At 36.4% G+C, this 20,856-nt stretch overlaps 1 protein-coding gene across 5 annotated transcripts in view; it reads left to right on the top strand.

The window, feature by feature from the left end:
* Window positions 1-77: 77 nt before the first annotated feature.
* MED6 (mediator complex subunit 6) overlaps window positions 78-20,856 on the top strand; it is a 57,181-nt gene continuing 36,402 nt past the window's right edge. For 2 of the 5 annotated variants that reach the window (XM_024739602.1, XM_024739604.1), the window contains exons 1-8: window positions 78-238; window positions 3,120-3,279; window positions 4,346-4,437; window positions 6,057-6,139; window positions 6,446-6,554; window positions 7,986-8,101; window positions 17,193-17,220; window positions 17,825-17,951. In XM_024739602.1, coding sequence (XP_024595370.1) covers window positions 217-238; window positions 3,120-3,279; window positions 4,346-4,437; window positions 6,057-6,139; window positions 6,446-6,554; window positions 7,986-8,101; window positions 17,193-17,220; window positions 17,825-17,951 — 737 coding nt within the window. In that variant the 5' untranslated portion in view covers window positions 78-216. The other 3 variants (XM_024739600.1, XM_024739601.1, XM_024739605.1) reach the window with 3 other exon arrangements.

Below are 20,856 nucleotides of genomic sequence, written 5' to 3'. Positions count from 1 at the left end.
CACCCTCTCTCAGCCCCGCCCCCCAGCTCCGCCCCGCTCCGCCTCCTATTCTCTCCGCTTCTTCCCTTTCCCTGCCCTGTCTTCCTGGCCTTGCAGTCTCCTCCCCTCTTTTGGTTCCTCCTTAACATTCCTCAGCTCTGCAGCAGAGCTCTTTCGTCTCAGACTTGTTACGTTTACTCTGCGCCGGAAGAAGAACCTGAGGACGCTTTTGGGACTATGGCGGCGGTGGATATCCGAGGTAACCTGTGCTGTCCCCTTTGTTTCCTGATTGTTTGGGATCTGGTTTAGGGATTTATAGCTCTTGGGGGCAAGATTCCGGTTCCCTTGTGATGTCTCCCAAGCTCTTTGGAATGTTTTCTGTGAACGACCCAAAGCGCCAATCTGTCGAAAAATTGCCTAGATTTTCGCAGTTTTTCAGGAGTCTTTTAGAAGAGTCAAAACGAAGGGGCTGGAATAAGCTCTGGGCTTTGAGCCCTGTGGTGTTGTCCTACATACGTATCTCTACAGCAGTATTGGGGCTGTTCTGTCCAGGTGAAGGAACGACAGAGAAGGGGGTGGGGTCGTGAGCCGACAGTGTTTGGTTCATTCTTGGCACTTGGCCTGGGGCCTACCTTATTCCTGACGTTTGAGGTTCCTTTTTCTATATTAACCAAATTGGAGTCTAGCACACATATTACAAATATATTGTCATTTATATATTGTCAAAATGTCCAGTGATCTTCAGCAGTTCTGGATAATGTTTACTATATGTTTGTCTTTCGTTATAAGTGAGAATATCAAGTACCTAATTTCATTACTTGCTGATTGTTAGAGAGCTGTATTAGAACCATGTCAATATGCTCTCCCTTGCTACTGAATAAAAAAGAGGAACATTTTGTCCACGAGGCTGTTTAGCTTTCATAACTTTTTACTTTTTATTTAGATTTGTTAGGTCCATTGCGAAGGCTCTAAGGTGGGAACATGTCAGAAGAACAGCAAGGGGGCCAGTATGGCTGAAGCACAGTGAGAGAGGAGGCGGGAAGTAGATGAGGTCAGAGAGAGAATTGGTGTGGTGGCTTGTTCATACAGGAATTGTAGGCCATGGTAAGGCCTTTGGCTTGTCCTCTGAGTAAAATAGAGAACCACTGGAGGGTTTTGACCAGAAGGGATGAACGTAACCTGACTTACTTTTTTTTAGGATCACCTTGACTTGCTGAGAACACTGTAGGAGGGCAAAGGTAGAATTAGGGAGACCGGTTAGGAAGGCATTTTTGTAATGCATGGGGATTTGGAGGTGGCTCAGACTAGGGTGGTAACAGTGGAGATGGTAAGAAATAGTTGGAGTCTGCTTGTTTTGGTAGTGTAGTCTCTTTATTGGGCTGTGGTCATAGGTAGCTTCTATGTAGGAGAACTAATATGTCCTATTTCACAGCCACACACCACCCTCTTAACCCCAGTTAACTAGTTTGTAACTGAACATCCTTGGATACTGGAGTGTGTGTAAATTTATGACCAGTGGAGTAACTTGTCCTTAGCCCTTAATCATGAATTAATAAACATTTTCTAATTCTTACCAAAGAGGTCCTGTGCTAGTTCTGATGAGTAACCCACAGCCCCACTTCCTTAAAAAACTCAGCATTTAATGGGAAAACATTTGTACTTGTGGGTTATTAATAATCAATTATAAAACTATATAAAAACCGCTATGAGGACATAGAGAAAGAAACCATTATTTCTGCCTTGCAAAGTAGAGAAAGGCTTTGCAGAGATTAGTGACATTTAAAATGAGTTTAATCTAGCTTGACCATTTGAATATCTAGTAAACCTATACCTTTTTGAGAATGAAAGACGTTTCTATATTTTTTAGAAGTGCATAAACTAGAAAAAAAAAAAAGAGGCACAAACTAGGACAGCCTTTGGTTAAGCCAGAAATAAGTTTGTTCATATTAATCTTAAAAGAAATTGACTACCAGCACTACCACCATCATCATAATGAACATTTATTGGGTTATTACAATGTACTAAGCATTTTACATGTGTAATCTAGCATGGAGATACTATTATAATCCCTATTTTATAGATGAGAAAACTAAGGCATGGGGAGGTTGAAGTTTTCCATTCTTCCTTCTTCAACCAGTAATTATATAGGCAATTTGATGTTTCATGACTTACAGCTAGTGGGATTTAGTACTGTCAGTGGTATGAAACATTGCAGCCAGTACCCAATAAAAGCTCATTAATTAAAGCTATCTAGCCCTACTTATCATGTCTTTGTTTTCTTTTTCCATTTTGAAAAATTTAACGTTTAATTCTTTAAAATGTGAAATTGTATGGCTGTAATTAAGGGCATTCTACTTTTCATTTGCCCCTTTTACATAATTATTATCTCATCTATAATAATAGATTCCTAACTTATTTCTGTCTCTTTACTTGGAAGATCTCCCATTAGTGGCGATGGATGTGTTTTCTTTGGCATACACATTGTTTGAAAATTTTTGAATTAGTTGCCAACATTATAAAAACTTAGGATTTCCAATATTTTGAAAGACCGCTCTAGATTTCAAATCCTATAACTTCTTCACCTAATTGAGTTATTCTTTAAACGTATAATGTACTTTTATTTATTTATTGAATCTTTGAATTTTGTTTATTTTTTATACAGCAGGCTCATTAGTTATCTATTTTATACATATTAGTGTATATATGTCAATCAGAATCTCCCAATTAAACATATAATATACTTTTATATTTCCCTACCTTTGTATATGCGTTACCTCTGCTTGGAATTACTTTGCCTCTCTTTTCTCTATGGTGAGCCTCTATTTATTCTTTAACATATAGTGCTAAAACCCACCTCCTCCTCACCTCATGAAAAATCATTCCTGTTCCCTCAGGTAAGGTATTCTGCTTGCTCCACTGTGCTCTCATAACACATTTATTCATACCTTTATTATGGATCTTGTGTTGTCATTGCTTTCTTGCATACTTATCTCATCTGCGGGACTGTGAGGGTATGTAGGTTAGGATCCACGTCATCCTTATATTCATAGTGCCTCCTACATTATATGCATAATAAATGTTTGTTGGATTGGATTTTTTTCTCTTTTCTCATCCTTTATCATTTTGTTTCTTTTCTATAGATAATCTGCTGGGAATCTCTTGGGTTGACAGTTCCTGGATCCCTATTTTGAACAGTGGAAGTGTCCTGGATTACTTTTCAGAAAGAAGTAATCCTTTTTATGACAGGACATGTAATAATGAAGTGGTCAAAATGCAGAGGCTAACATTAGAACACTTAAAGTAAGTTATTATAAGAAGGTAGCATTTTTGCCAACTGCAGATTTTGTAATGAATAGTTCTTTCAAGCTGTGAATCATGAAGTACAGAGTAGAAGTGTTGGAAGAACTGGAGTTTTGTTTGGGTTTGTGCAGATTTGACATGCAAAGGAATTATTAGTAGTCACTTGTAACCTAGGAAGTCTTTTCTTTATAACTTCACGTATTACTGTCTAGTTAAAATGCAACTATGAGGTTTAGATGTAAATCTCATGGATTTCAGCAATGCAACTGTTACCTTAACCAGGTAACTATATATGTTGTCTCCTCTACATCTAATTTGATGTCTTAAACCATAGTCGAGTTTATAGTAGTTTTTCTTTGTTTGACAAATAAAATTTTAGCCAAATTTAGCAAGATTCTTCAGACTTGGGATGCTAAATAATTCATTACTTTTATAAAAGTTTCTGAAACAACTGTGTAATGAAGTTTTTCATCTGTCAGCTAAACATGGGGAGCAGGGGTTCTAAGAAATTTAATTTCTGGTATTTTAAATAGCTTTTGTTTTGAGGTAAATATTTACATTTACTGAGATACCTTGGTGTTGCTTTTAAACACAGTATGTCAGGAAAAGATATGTTGGGGGTGAGGATAAGGTTTTTGATGTTTTCTGGTTGGGTACAATATATAGTAGTGATCTATATTAAGACAGGTATAGTGTTCATGTATATTTTAATATTTTATATATATTTATAGATCTCCTTGGTCAGGAAGCATCCTGGTATTTTGGTTGCCTTTTTTGAAATGTAGGTTCATTGTACTTTCATGACTGAAAATACTCCGATTTAAGTTCATCATGAATTTTTGTAGAGAAATTTTGTTGTTGTTTAAAAATGAAATCTTACTTTATTTGTGCCCCACCTACCTGGGAAAAATAGCCAGTTTTATTGAACAGCCAATTTTTCATATCAAACATAGGCAGTTTTATCCTGTTTACAATGTTGCTATACTTTTATGTGATAATTTGAATGTTCTACAGAATTGTTTGTAGGGCATCCATAGATCTCAGAGTGTCTGTGTCCTGTTTTCAGTCAGATGGTTGGAGTGGAATACATCCTTTTACATGCCCAAGAGCCCATTCTTTTTATCATTCGAAAGCAACAGCGGCAGTCCCCTACTCAAGGTAAAATATGTAAACTTTAGGCATTATTTTCTTCTTAAAATACCATGATTTATTTACTCCTGAGCTATATGTTCTTATTTTTGTGGATTGGGTTCTGTTTTAGGGATTGGTAGGAATCCATGTGTAGGCTTCCTATGCTTTCCCTTCTGTGAGGGGCCACACCAAGTGCACCTTCCCTCTAGCAGTGAAATGCAGTGTGTACAATGTCTGCTCAGAGCTCAGGGAAGACCGTTTGAGACTCTGAGTCCAGAATTTTTATTGAGGGCTGATCATGTAGACGTCCTCTGCCTGTCAAATTCTAGTCTCTCAGAAGGAAATCAGGTTTAATTCTTGGTAGATGCAGTTGCACCAAATTCATAAAAGATCAATGGAAAATCCTCATTGATACATTCAATCAAAATTACCAGACAAAAACTTTCTTTAGAAATCATACTGAAAAGTATAGAATTCAGACTTGATTTTGAATCAAAGAGCTAGTCACCTATTCCAGAGATGACCAGCTACATCTCTTAAATTAGATACTCTCATCAAGACCTTTGAGAATAACCTTCACCCTAGTATTGATTCCAGAGAATGACTTGCTACTGAAGTTGTGGTTCCAGAGTCAAGAATCCAAATTTACTTTCAAAGTCAAAGATCTAGGACTTCCCTGGTGGCGCAGTGGTTAAGAATCCGTCTGCCAGTGCAGGGGACATGGGTTCGAGCCCTGGTCCGGGAAGATCCCACATGCCGCAGAGCAACTAAGCCCGTGTGCCACAGCTACTGAGCCTGCGCCCTAGAGCCCGTGAGGGACGACTACTGAAGCCCGAGCGCCTAGAGCCCATGTTCCGCAACAAGAGAAGCCACCACAATGAGAAGCCCGCGAACTGCAACAAAGACCAAACACAGCCAAAAATAAATAAATAAAGATAAATAAATTAAAAAAAAAAAAAGTCAGAGATCTAGAGTCCCTGCCCAGAGAAAAAGAGAAACTTAGAACAAAGACAAGGCTGGGGACAAGAGTTCGATGATGAAAGGGTTCCAGGTACAGAAGCGACAGAAGATGGCACCAGCCTCACTAGCCGCTGTTTTATTCCTTAGGACCTCGGACTGGGGCACAGAGGCAAGTTCAGTGTGTCTGGTATCTTCATCCTGGGCCCTAAATCTCTCTTGCTCTAAGGTCTTATTCCCCAAAGTGTGGTTGACTGACAGCAGCATCGGATCACTTAGGAACTTGTTAGAAATGCATCGTCCCTACTGAGTAAGAATCTGATTTTAACAAGATACTCAGGTGATTCAAATGCACGTTAAAGTTTAAGAAGCACTGCTCTTAGGGTAAACTTGTTTTTAGCAAACTTTTTCTGTGAAGGTCCAGAGACTAAATATTTTAGGCTTTGGAGCCTCATGGTCTCTGAGACAACTATTCAACTAGTGCCATAGCAGCCTTAGATAATAACGCAAATGAATGAGTGTGGTTATTTTCCTATATAACTTTATTTACAAAAACAGGAATTGCCAAACCCTACCTTAAGCTTTAGTATGGGAAAATGTTAAACTTTAGTTGTTCTTTTTATGGAAATATATTTAGCAGTTTGTGTGCATAGCTATATTGATAAACTTTTTTTTTCTCGCTGCTTCAGTTATCCCACTGGCTGATTACTATATTATTGCCGGAGTGATCTATCAGGCACCAGACTTGGGATCAGTTATAAACTCTAGAGTGGTGAGTGTCTTTACATACTTTAAACATTAAAGAAAACTTCTAACTGAACTACCTTGCTACCGAGAATTAAACAGGAACTCCTCTCCCTTGTGTACGTTGGTATAAAGTGTTGACTATTAGAATATCTTAAGCATTGGTTCCTGTGGGCCAACTCCATGTTCAAAGTATATACCACCCCTAGATACATAGTGATTCAGGTTCTGAAAAGCAGAAGAATTACTGTCTTTGCATATGTAATATTTTGTGTTCACTTTGTAAATTTTGGATGATTGATGAGAAATTCAGAATTTGTTTTCTTTTTATAAGCTTACTGTGGTACATGGCATTCAGTCAGCTTTTGATGAAGCTATGTCATACTGTCGATATCATCCTTCCAAAGGGTATTGGTGGCACTTCAAAGATCATGAAGAGCAAGGTAGGTGGGACACTGAGACCCTCCTAAAACACTTTTTGTTACTCAGAGAATGAAGCTGCTTTCTTTTGGAAAATGGCTATTGATGATTTCTAGCTGTGTTTTACTTCTCCATGGGAAGGTTTCATAGGATGATGACATTGTCAGAGCTATGATTCATGTAACTAGATGTGGTAGTAATAGCATTCCCATAGGAACAGGTACAAATTTTAACCTCTTTGGTACATGATAATCTTTGATAAGTTGATACAAGGTTTTAAAATATTTAGGACATGTAGGGGAAATCAGTGATGAGGAATGAGTAATGATGATATTTCCTGCTTACCAAACTGTTGAGTCATCTTGAAATCTGGAACCCAAGTCTTCCAAGTTTTTGAAATAGGGGAGATGCTCTTAAAGCCCTATCTCCAGATGAACAGTCTGTTTTCTGATTTTTCTATGTTACCACCTGTCATGATGCCAGGTCCTCTAGTTGCCATAGCTGCTAATCTGCTACTTGTTCTGTACCATATTTTACTAATAAAAGTACTTCTAGAAATGTATCTATAGCAGTATACCTATATTCTGCATTTCTTTCTAGAGAAATAAAAACTTAGAATGAATTACTATGGAAAAGGTAGCCTTTAAATAAAATTCAGACCCGTGGAATGAATGGTCTTTGAGATACAGTTATATTTATTCGTAATAGTAGGTCCCGGCGACAACATTTGACTTAGGAAAGTTTGCATCAGTTGAATAAACTTCTCCCAAGAGCTCTTTGCCCCTACCCTAATGAAATGTTTGGAGTAAAACTTAACTGGAACCCTTTCTTTATAGACAGTCCACCAGCACACTCCCCTCCCAGGGAAAATCCCACACGTGATTAGCTTCATAATTTTTCTTGCAAGTTCTTTTCTCTCTTGTCTTTATGATCTTCTGTTGTTTGGTTTGTCCTGTTTTTTTCAGTGGATTATAGTCTTCATAATTGAGTATGGTTACTTGAGTTTATAAAAGTTGCATTTTCCATTTGTACCTATTAGGTTTTGCATGAAAAGTCCATTTAATACACTTAAAATATACACATGATAATTTCAAACCAATAATCTGAATGTGACTTAGGTAATTATGGAAAATTTAGCCTTAAAGTTTTTCATAATTAAGTAATTATGGAAACATAAGAACGATGTTTATCCATGTTTACATGCTAAAACTGAAATGTCTTTAAAAGATATATCAGCTTTTTAAATGTTAGAATTTTAACCTCATTTCAGAGGGAGAGTTTGAATGCTTCTCTGTATATGCTATGTTTAACGTATTTGGGGGGATTATCTTTGGAATAGCAGCCATTAAAAATAATGAAATTTGAATATATTCATGGCAGACAAAGATTTGTGAAATAATAAGGCACCAAAGTAGTTTAGACAATGTTTTGATTTGGACCTTATATTTTAATAGATAAAGTCAAACCTAAAGTCAAAAGGAAAGAAGAACCAAGCTCTATTTTCCAGAGACAGCGTGTGGATGCTTTACTCCTAGACCTTAGACAAAAATTTCCACCCCGATTTGTGCAGGTAATGAGAATGCGTGTGGTTAATTTTGATTCAACACTTTTTCCTGGCATATTTATTTTTAATAGAGGACTGTTTCAGATGTGACCTAAAAATACTGATTTTCCTTGTTAGTTAAAAAAATGATCTCTGAATCAAAGAAAGGTTTTTCAAGGACTTAATGGAGGAGGTGGTAAAGGGAATGGAATTAGTACTGTTCTGTGTGCTTAAGTTTAATTCCTTATTGAATCTTCGTAAACTATGAGGACTGAATATAATAATATTCTCATTCAGAAGGTTGCTGAAAGTGTCATAGATGATAACAAAACTAGAATTTGAAACTCATGCTGTTTTTACTGTAGGTGCTGCCTTCCACCCTGATGTAGAGGGTATTTAAGTCCTTAAATGATAGAATAATAAAAACTTTGTAATAAAAAGAATAGTACATTTGATGTGGAGGGTTTGGCATGATAAATGGAGGAGGCAGGAGTAATAATAAATAGACTTATAACATATATTGGAGCTATATGAATTCCATTATGTTGTCTTGGGCATTCCAACAGCAATAGCAGGTCCACATACCGTGGTACTAAATGAGCTTTTGCAGAGAAGTAAGTGTGAGATGGAATATGTGAACATGTTATTCTTACGGTTTGCCTCAGCTCTTACTTATCTTTACAGGGCTGTGTACACACAAGGTCATGTTTTTCCTGTGGAGGGCCTATTTAAGAGATTTTCAAGGGTTGTTTTAGACTGAGATTTTTCACACCCTGAGATGACTTTAGAATAGGCCTTTCCTTCCCCCTTCCCTGACTCTACTGGATGAGGTGTACTGTTGGAATGGTGACGTGGTAGTGAAGGGAGCAGAGGCCACAGCTGGAACTCAGGACCAAAAAGCCAGTTTAGAGAAATCTCATGAATCGCGCGTGAAGATGAAACAATGTCTGTTGAATAAATAAATAAATGAATTATAGCTGTGTGTAAGATGACGAGTAGTGACTACAGAGGGTAAGAGGTTAGGTGTGGTTGGCCATTCGTGGCAGAATACCTAGAACTGCACAGTACAGTAGCCCCTAGGCACATGTGACTATTGTGCGTTTGAAACACAGCTAGTCCAAATTGAGTTGTGTTATGTGTGAAATACATAATGGGTTCAAGCACTTAGTACAAAAAATTTATAAAATATTTCATTAATAGTTAAAAATATTGATTATATGTCAGTGATACTATTTTAGATACATTTGGTGAAAAATAATAAAATTCATCTGTTTCTTTCTGAAAATGTGACTACTAGAAAAATTTAAATTACATATGTAGCTTGTATTTGTGGCTCACATTATATTTTGGGCAGTGCTGATCTAGAAAATGGGAACAGAAAATGCAAAACCAAAAACATGAAAGACGATCAATGAAGACATACTCAGAAACCAAGAAAATCCCTCAGTTTGTTTGTTCTTTGTCTAGTTTCTTGAAGTGTAAAGTTAGGTTGTTTGCGATCTTTCCTTCTTTTTAATGTAGGATTTATTGCTATAAACTTCCCTCTTAGTACTTCTTTTCCTGCATCCCATAAGTTTTGGTATGATGTATTTTCATTTTAATTTCTCTCCAGATAATTTCTGATTTCCCTTTTGATTCCTTCTTTGGCCTACTGGTTGTTCAGGAGTGTTTTGTTTAATTTCCACTTATAAGTTAGCAGAAGAAAAGAAATTACAAAGATTAAAAATTATGAAATAGAGACTAGAAAAACAATAGAAAAGAATCAGTGATACACCAGAAACTAACACAACATTTTAAATCAACTATACTTCAATAAAAACAACAACAACAACAAAAAAGCAAGGAAACTAAGGGTTGGTGTTTTGAAAAGATAAACGAAATTGACCAACTTTTAGCTAGACTAACAAAGAGAGGAGACTCAAATAAATAAAAGTAGAAATGGAAGAGATGTTACTACTGATGCCACAGAAGTAAAATGATCATAAGAGACTACTATAAACAGTTTATATGCCAAGAAATTGGGTAACCTATAAGAAATTCCTAGAACATATGACCTACCAAGACTGAGTCATGAAGAAATAGAAAATCTGAACAGACCAATAATGAATAAGGAGACTGAATCAGTAATCACAAACCTCCCAAAGAAATGTCTAGGAACAGATGACTTCATGGGTGAATTCTACCAAACATTTAAAGAGAATTAACACCAATCCTTCTCAAACTCTTCCAAAAAATTAAAGAGGAGGGAACACTTCCAAATTCATTTTATGAGGCCAGCATTACTCTGATACCAACGACCAAAAGACACTACAAGACAAGAAAACTACAGTCCAATAAAAATAGATGCAAAAATTCTCAATGAAATACTAGCAAATCAAATGCAATAGCCCATTAAGAGGATCATATATCATGATCAAGTGGGATTTATCCCTGGGGTGCAGAGATGGTTCGACATACTAAAATCAGTCAGTATGATACACTACATTATCAGGATGAAGGATAAAAATCACATGATCATCTCAATAGATGCAGAAAAAGCATTTGGGAAAATTCAACATCTTTTTATGGTAAAAACAACAAACTAGGTGTAAAAGGAATGTACCTCAACATCAAAAAAGCCATGTATAACAAACCCACGGCTATCATATTCAGTGGTGAAGAACAAAGCTTTTTCTCTAAGATCAGGAACAAGACAAGGATATCCACCCTTCACGCTTCTATTCAGCATAGTGCTGGGAGACCTAGCCAGAGAAATTAGGCAGTAAAAGGGATCCAAATGGGAAAAGAAGTAAAATTGTCTGTTTGCAGATGATATGATCTTATACATAGCAAACCCAAAGACTCCATTAAAAAACTGTTATAACATACATGAATTCAGTGAAATTGCAGGATACAAAATCAACACACAAAAATCAGTTGCACTTCTGTATACTAACAACTATCAGTAAAGGATATCAAGAAAATCCCACTTACAATAGCATCAAAAACATACTTAGGGATAAACTTTTTGTTATCAGCTTTATTGAGATATAATTGGTGTAATAACATTGTGTAAGTTTAAGGTGTACAACCTGTTGATTTGATACACTTATATACTGCAAAATGATTACCGCCATAGCATTAGCGAACATCTCTGTCATGTCGCATAATTACTGTTCTTTTTTATGGTGAGTTCATTTAAGTTTTACTCTCTTAGCAACTTTCAAATATATAATAGAGTGTTACTAACTATAATCACCATGTTGTGTATTAGATTTCCAGAACTTATTTCATCTTATACCTTTCACCAACATCTCCCCATTTCCCCCACCCCCTCAGCCGCTGGCAGGCACCGCTGTACTCTCTGTAGGAGTTTGAACATTTTAGATTCCATATATAAGTGATGTGATATATCATATTTGCCTGTCTGACTCCACTTAGTATAATGCTCTCCAGGTTCATGCTCTCACAAATGGCAGGATATCCTTCTTTCTCATGGCTAAACAATATTCCTGTATATGTGTGCACGTGTGTGTGTGTGTGTGTGTGTGTATCACATATGTCTCTCTCTCACACACACATATATATATCTCACATCTCCTTTACCCATTCTGTTGACAGACATGTAGGTTGTTTCCATACCTTGGCTATTGTGGATAATGCCGCAGTGAATGTGGGAATGCAGGTGTCCATTCGAGATCCTGTATTCATTCCCTTCAAATATATACCCAAAAGTGGGATTGCTAGATCATATGGTATTTCTGTTTTTAATTTTTTGGGGAACCTCTGTACTGTTTTCCATATTGGCTGCACCAATTTGTATTGCCACCAACAGTACACAAGTGTTCCCTTTTTTTAACACCCTCACCAACACTTGTTACTTCTTGTCTTTTCAATGGTAACCATTATAACAACTGTGAAGTGATATCTCATTGTGGTTTTGATATGCATTTCCCTGATGATTAGTGATGTTGAGCACCTTTTCATGTACCTGTTGGCCATCTGTATGTCTTCTTTGGAAAAATATCTATTCAGGTCCTCTGCCCATTTTTTAATTGAATTGTTTTTTCACTGTTGAGATATATGAGTTCTTTATATATTTTGGATATTAACTTCTTATCAGATATGCGATTTGCAAATATTTCCTTCCATTTTGTAGGTTGCCTTTTCATTTTGTTGATGATTTACTTTGCTGTGCAGAAGCTTTTTGGTTTGCTGTAGTCTCACTTGTTTATTTTTGCTTTTGGTGCATTTGCTTTTCATGTCAAACCCAAAAACTCATCACCAAGACTGATGTCAAGGAGCTTACTGCCTATGTTTTCTTCTGGGAGTTTTATGGTTTCAGATCTTACATTCCAGTCTTAAATCCATTTTTAGTTAATTTTTTTGTGTTGTGTAAATTAATTGACCATATATGCATGGGTTTATTTCTGGACTCTCTATTTTGTTCCATTGATTTATGTCTGTTTTTATGCCAATACCATACTGTTTTGATTACTGTAGCTTTGTAATATAGTTTGAAACCTGAGCTATCTGTATTCCCACATTTATTAGTTTTGTGAATATTTAGCATTATCCACAATAGCCAAGGTATGGAAATAGCCCTAATGTCCATCAACAGATGAATGGATAAAGAAACTATGGGATATACATATAGTTTAATATTATTCAGCCTTAAAAAAGAAGGAAATTGTACCATTTGTGGTGTCATGGAAGAATCTGGAAGATATTGTGCTAATTGAGATAAGTCAGTCACAGAAGGATGAATATTATATGATTTCACTTACATGAGGTATCTAAAATAGTCAGATACAGAAAATATTATAGTGGTTGCCAGAGGATGGAAGAAGGGGAAAATAGGGAGTTCTAAAAAGGCTATAAAATTACAGTTATATAAGATGAATAAGTTGTAGAGATCTGCTGTACAACATACTGCTTACAGTTAACAATATGGTGTTGTGCACTTAAAAACTTGGTAAGAGGGTAGATCTCATATTGAGTGTTCTTAACACACACACGCACACAAACCCCAAACTAAAGGAGCAGAAGAGATCTTTTGGAGGTGATGGATATGTTTATTACCTTGACTGTGGTGATGGTATCACAGGTGTATGTATATGTCCAAACTCATGAAATTGTGTATATCAAATATGTGCAGGTATTTTTCATGCATCAGTTATACCTCAGTGTACCTGTAAAAAAAAAAGAAAGGAGCAGAAGTGATCTTTTGGAGGTGATGGATATGTTTATTACCTTGACTGTGGTGATGGTATCACAGGTGTATGTATATGTCCAAACTCATGAAATTGTGTATATCAAATATGTGCAGGTATTTTTCATGCATCAGTTATACCTCAGTGTACCTGTAAAAAAAAAAGAAAGGAACCAGAAAATACTCTGAAGTTTTATTACTCTTATGTGTTTGTGAAGGGAGGAGTACTGAAATATGAGACTTAAAGTTTCTATTAAGGTCATATTGAGAAGAATCGTATATGCTCCACAAAAGAGTTTTGGTTAGTTCTGTGGTCCAGTGTTTATTCACTATTTTAAATCCATAACCTGGTACCACTCCTGTAAACATACGTTTCCAGGTACATTAAATGTTATTTGAAATATTAAAACAATAACTATCATCACTAAAGACAAATGAAAGCAGTGGTAATTTTTGTGCATTCTTTTTCAAATACACCCTCTCTTGAAGTAAACTTAGATATCCTCTACCTCATCTTCTTGACCCTCAGCACTGACTAGCTGTGAATTATTGATGATGGTAGTAGGGACCCATTAAGTGTTTAAAAACAGTTGCAACGAAATAATGTAGTTATTTGTTTGTTTTAGGAAGATAACCATTCATGGTATAGAAGATGCATAAGAAAATTATTCACTTTGTTATAAAGCAGAACCTAACACACCATTGTAAAGCAATTATACTCTAATAAAGATGTTAAAAAAAATGTGATGTTTGGAGTCAAGGAAGTTAGATTATGGAAAGCCTGAATTAATTCTGTGGCCATAGATAGAGAGGAAACAGATTCAAGATATATTTCAGATTTAGCATTGCCTAAATTTGGTGGTTGGATATGGAGAGATTGGCATTATGGATGATTCTAAGTTTTCAGGCCTAGGATTAGAATCAACTTGGTGTTGAACCCAAATTCAGAATATAGGAAAAGAAACAGATTTGGGGTAAATATAGTTGTTAGGGGTTCTATTTTCATTAGCCAACCTCCAGAACATTCAGTAGCTTACTACTGTGTTTGGGTTCTGTGGTACTCCAGCTGACTGACAGTTCCTTTTTCTCTGGCTAGGGGGTCCTGACTTGAATTCCATGTACTGTTCTATCCTGGTGAGCTAGGCTGGACACTGTAGAAAGCTCAAAGACTCTCTTGAATCTTAAAACAAAAAAACTTCACTTTGTAGAAAGTTGTGGAAATTTAGAAACGCATATAAAAATAGAGGGAATAATAAAAAATGAAGCCCCCATGTACCTATTGATATTACCCTGCTTCAACAGTTATCAGGCGTGGCCAATCTTGTTTTCTCTCTTCTTCCCCTATTTCCTCCCAATTATTTTAAGCAGGTTGCAGACTACATATCATTTCCATGAGTTTTTACATTTTTCTTGTAAAGGTTTAGCCATAGTCACCCTTAAGTTGTCATTTTCCAGAACCTCACCTTCTTTTAACCATCCAGGGGCGAAAAGCCAACTCACAAAGAGAGAGAGTATGTCAACTCTATGTAGCAGACCTAGGAGAACTTTTAATAATCAAAGTTCTCTAGAACTTGTAATAATCTCTTTGTTTCTCCAACCCATAGCATTTCTCTTCAGATCTGGAGAAGAAAATAGATTCTTGCTCTCCTTGAAGCCTTCTGTGAGCTCCTATTTACCCATTTTGTCTCCCAGAACCATTTGTAGCTTAGGACTTCTGGATCCGAGGGATGTTGCCCCTTTATGGGGGTGCTCAAGAGAATATTGGAGAAGTCCTGCATTTTTCCTTGAAGCTCCTTTTTCCATATTTTAACTTTTGTTACTACTGAAAGTTACACCAAAGCTGATGTGATAGGAGTTCAGGCCGTCAGTGCCTTTTATTGTCAATGTCCTTTCAGTGCTGTTTTCAGAAGCTGCTGGGACCCCATAGGATATTGCTTCAGTTAGGTTTATTCCAAAGTTACCTGATAAATTCTGTCAGAAAGGCCACCTCCGTTCTATTTTCCCATCTTAAACCACATCCTACTAGTTTGTGTGACAGTGTTCACTAGAAAAGATTAGACAGTGTGCACTAATTAGGTAATGACATTATTTCAATGTCTGGATATGGTCCAGTGTCCAGTATAGTTCAAGTGGTTCAGTGCTAGCAGTATAAGAATATCCCCTCTCGATTTCTCATTCCTCAATGTTACACCATCTATTTCCTCTCCTGTTTTAAAGTAAGGAAAAATTATTTGTTCCCTCAAATTACTTTAGACATGTTTAAGTCCTAGTATGTTCATAAAACAGGTAATAATGTCGTTGTGTTGGGGATTCCCATGACCACCCCCATGTTTGGAGATTTGCTTGAAGGACTCACAGGATTTATTACAGTGACATAGTAGGGCTATACAGCCAGATATATGGAAAAAAGGCATTAGTGGAGTCTGGAGGAATCCATCTGCAGGCTTCCTTACACTCTCTTCTTCCCATGAAGAGTCATACAGAGTACACTCTTGCCTCAACAGTGAAAATGCAGCAACATGTCAGTGATATTTCTGCCTAAGGAAGTCCATTAGAGACTTGGTGCCCACGTTTTTGGGGGAGGTTTTTCAGGTAGGTACTTTCTATCTAGCGCATACCAAAATTCCACATTCTTTGAAGGAAGGCAGGTATTCAGCAAAAACAACATTTTTTATACAAACAGTCTAGGCGTAATGAACTGCCATTATCAGTTACAAAATGGTGGGAACACTCCTGAAATCCAAATTTCCAGATACCAGCCAAAGGCCAACCTTGCAGCCCGGCGCTTCTAAGGATAGTAGCTCAGACCTTCTATGTTAACCTTTTCTGTACAATGGGTAATAATGGGAAGCTCAGTTTTGGTCTTATTAAATGTAATGGTTCCCAGAACTTGTAGTTGGAGTGGGCTAGTAGGCAGTTTGTAGCATGAATCTGGATCATGTGACATCAGAAAATTGTGTAGTCTCTAGTCATAGGAATAGATAAGAAGCTTAAGGAGGGCATGTAAGTTCAGAAAGAAATTCAGAAAACAAATGGAGGCATTAAACTTTATAAAAATAAAGAGAACCCTTTTATTCTGAGATGACAGGGAAGTATAGAGAGGTATTTTTTATGTATATATGTCTGTATATAAAGGTGTAATAAGTTTGGAGGTAAATAGATGGGAGAGAACTTGGGGCACTGACACCCTTATTGGCTGAGGGTGAGGGGTAGGTTGTGAGCCTTGAGGAGGAAGAAGGAGGGAGAGGAGGAGGAAAGTGTTTTAAAGCATTTAACTTGGGTAGCGAGAACAGGGAGATGACAGGGCCCACTGAAGTAAAAGAATTGCTGTGCCGAATGAAGGATCTGACCTTGTTCCTGACTCCTAGTGCCCCCATCATTTTTTCCTGCAGTTTGATTTCTAATAGTACACTCAACAGAAGCCTTATATTCATAGAAAAATACCTCTTTTTCTTTACGTTCCATACCTGCCAACTTTAAAAGTCAGACATCCAAATTTCATTCTACTTACTTATAGCTCATATCCCCTGTGCAAGTAAGCCTCTGGAGTCTTGAAAGGCTCCATTATTCCCTCTCATTGGATTCTCCTTAGCAACTTTTTATAAAGCATTGTAGCCTCGGTGCAGAGGCAAAGGGCTTTGTTGATGTTCAAGGGTTTTTTTATGTTTGGCTCTTTTGTTCTAGTTTTAGATTTGTGTCTTTTCTGGAACAGGAATAAGGAGTAGAAAATGATAAATTTACTTTTTTATGGTACATGGATAGTAGTTTCTCTTCATGAAGTCATTTATAATATAATTCGCATGCAGGTGTAATTTTAATGAAAATTATGACGTCAAGAAGCAAAAAGCTTTGCTAACCTGCCCTGTTTTCTTCTTCCTCTTCCTTCACCCCTCTTCCCCACTTTTTTTTTTTTTTTTTTAATTACAGCAAAAGTCTGGAGAAAAGCCTGTCCCAGGTATGGTTCATCTGATAATTCTTATCAAACTTGAAATAAGACCAAACAGCCTGTTTAACTCAGTAACAATCATAACATGTGAGGTGAATTATGATCATTTTGTCCTTTTAGACTCTAATGCCAGTTTGTTACTCCTAACCTTTGATCTGCTGATTGCCAAAAGGTGGTGCTTTTGTGGTAGTGATATTAGTATTTGAAAGATGCATTAGAGTGGGATGAACAGGTATTGAGGGTGTGTGGAGAAGCTGAGGTGACTCTAGGTTGTCAAAAGTTTGAGAAAAGGCCTTCTGTTTCATCATTGAGAATAGGTATTGGACTGTCCATTGACCTGGCATAGAATAATTATGTATCTTTTTTATGCATAATGTCTTATTTAAATGTCATGTGTTTTTGTCTAGTATCATAATTTGCTTGTATTATCAGGTTTTTGGTTTGTAAACTGGTTCTTATACATCTGCCTGATGAAATAGCTAAATTTAGAACTTGAGATAAGTAGTTCTAAATTAATTTGAGAGTCTGAACCATTCACATTAACTGTTGTCTAAACTGGTCTTATCCCTCCACCCTCCTCCCCCTCCAAAAAAAATCTGCTTTTGATGTCTAGTGGATCAGACAAAGAAAGAGGCAGAACCTATACCAGAAACTGTGAAATCTGAGGAGAAGGAGACCACAAAGAACGTTCAACAGGCTGTGGGTACTAAAGGCCCCCCTGAAAAACGAATGAGACTTCAGTGAGTATTGGACGAGAGAGACGCTTGGCAAGACTCCTCTTGTCCACATTTTACCTCGTTACTGTGACAGGCTCTGGAACTTTAAAATTCTTTGTCACAATCATTTGTATAGAATGTGCTTGTTCTTTGAGAAAGGATGTAAGGATGCTTATGCTTTCAGTCTGAATATTTTTTTTTTTTTTTTTTTTTTTCAGTCTGAATATTTTTAATGTATCTTTTGTAACCTTTTCCCTACTGGACTTGAGCAGCTTCCTCCCTCACATGTTTACTGTGATACATGTTTAAAGATAAGATAAAGGTATTTGTATAAACTAGTTTATCATGACGTTTTCCCCCTTATTTTCCCTCTGAACTATTTCCAGATGCATTTTGTAAACACAAAGGATTAATGTTAAAATAGTAGCTAAGCTTATTTTCTATTATTAGTTGCATATTCCTCAGTATTAAAATAGTAAAGTTACTGACAGTTTGAAAGGTAAAGAAAAGGAAAACAACCTCATTAAGCAATATCACCACCCTACAGATACTATAACAATGTTGTGGCATGGAAGCATGGAGTCTTAACCACCGGACCACCAGGGAAGTCCCTGTGTGTAGGTATTTTTAAAACCATAGTTTATAATTATTCTGTTCATACAATTTTACTTTATCATATTAGGTCTGTTGTTTGCACTATTCCATGTTTACTTAGTTTTAATAGACTATTTATACTTTAACTGAATAATTCCTATGAGTGATTATATCTGTTTTCTTAAACTCTCCCTGTGTTGTACTTAAGTTTTTACCAATTTACAATTTGCATTAAGGCTGTAGTGATTACATTATTTAAATAAGGCTGTAGCGTATCATGAGTTTTCAGTACTTAGTATTTATCTCCTTAGTATGGAGTCCCAGCCATAGAATCATTAGAATCTGTACTTTTTTTTTTTAGACCTGTTATTACTCTAACAGCAAAATATGAAAGTACCAAGTTCTCTAGAATCTCGCTGACAGTATTGTCACCTACATTTTTAGTGCCAATTACGTAGCAAAAAAATGGTGTTTCATTATTTTAAGTGGTTGAATAATTTCTCATCTTTGATTCTTACTTTTATGAAGTATCTGATTTTCTGTATTGTGTAAGACTTTTTAGTTTTTTTATTTTGACATAATTTCAGGCTTACAGAAGAGTTGTCAGAGTAGTACAGAGAATTCCTCTATATATACCTTTTGCCCTAATTCCCTGTATATTAACGTTTTCCATATTTGTCTTATTCTTTAATCTCTGTCTCTCTTTCCCTGTCTCTAACTCGTGTTGTCATTTGCTGTTTCTCTCTCCTCTCTATGTATGTGTGTGTGTGTGTGTGTGTGTACATATACATATAATACACACATATATACACCTTCTATTTTGGATTGAGAGTCGGTTGCAATCGTGATGCCCATTTTCCCTAAGAACTTTAGTGTGCATTTCCTAAAATCAAGGACATTCTTTTACATAGCCTTGGTAAAATTATCAGAATTAAACTGGTATGATACCATTATCTAATCTGTAGGTCTTATTCAGATCTTGCTAGTGATGCCAAGAATGTCATTTACAGCAAAAGAATATCCTGAATTGTGCATTAGATTTAGTTGTCGTATCTCTTTAGTCTCCTTTAATCTGGAACAGTTCTTTAATCTTCCATGTTTTTCATGACTTGATATTTAAAGAGTTTAGGCCAGTTATTTTGTTGAGTGTCTCTTAATTTGGGTTTGTTTGATATATTTTCATAATTAAATTCACCTCATGCACTTAAAAACATTTTTTTTCACATTCCAAGCATTGTTTATTCCAGGATTACGAGAATGATTCAACAATTGGAATCTATTACTCTGAATTAACATATTAATTGCAAAAATACACTTTTGTTAGGAATACCATGGAAAAGACGCTCATGGAGGCACGTGCCGTCAATTTGTCCCATTTCTGGTGATGTTAACTTTGATCACTTGGTTAAGGTAGTGTTTGTCAGGTTACTCCACTATAAAGTTAGAATTTTTCTTTTTCTAATTTATAGGTAATTTGTGGGGGGAAGTAGTTCGAGGTCTGTAAATACCCTGTTATTGCTCAGAACTTTTACCATCCAGTAGCATTCACTGATAATTCTTGCCTAAATCATTTATTACTATTATGGTTGCCAAATGGTGATTTTCTTTCTAATTCCTTCATTCCTTCTGTGTTTATTAGTTGGCTTTCTGCTATAAAGAAGAGCTTTCCTTTCCCCCCCCTGCTTATTTATTTATATCATTGTAGACTCTTGGATTCTTATTTATTCAACGAGTTATATTTCTTTACTCTCATTAATTTATATTGATGCTCAAATTGTCCCAGATTGGGCCAATGGGAACCGTTTCAAGCTGATTCTTAGGTCCTTTTGACCTGACCTTGTCATTCATTGAGGATTTTCTTTATGTTTTGGCACAATAAGATATCCCAGGCTCATTCCAACCCTGGAGTCAGCCATTTCTCTAAGGACCCCTAGTTCCTTTTGGTGGAGAATATATTTGGAAATCAAGATCTGTGTGCAAGGTGTGTTCATTTGTTACTGGGGTGTCATGGCTTCTGGGCTTTGTCAGCTGATAGAGTTAAGAAATAGATATATACTGGGACTTCTCTGGTGGCCCAGTGGTTAAGACTCTGTGCTTCCACTGCAGGGGGCATGGGTTCTATCCCTGGTTGGGGAACTAAGATCTTGCATGCTGCGTGGCCAAAGAAAAAAGAAAAAGAAATAGATATGTACATATGTGTGTGACATGAGTGAATACACATATGTCCACACACATATCCATCTGTCTACTCTCTCTCTCTCTCTCTCTCTCTCTCTCTCTATATATATATATATATATATATATATTTTTTTTTTTTTTTTTTTTTTTTTTTTGG

This window comes from Neophocaena asiaeorientalis, unplaced genomic scaffold (assembly GCF_003031525.2).
Source record: "Neophocaena asiaeorientalis asiaeorientalis breed wild unplaced genomic scaffold, Neophocaena_asiaeorientalis_V1.1 scaffold348, whole genome shotgun sequence".
Taxonomy (NCBI): Eukaryota; Metazoa; Chordata; class Mammalia; order Artiodactyla; family Phocoenidae; genus Neophocaena; species Neophocaena asiaeorientalis.
The sequence above is the reverse complement of the archived record's forward strand: the minus strand, read 5'-3'. Positions and strand labels throughout refer to the sequence as shown.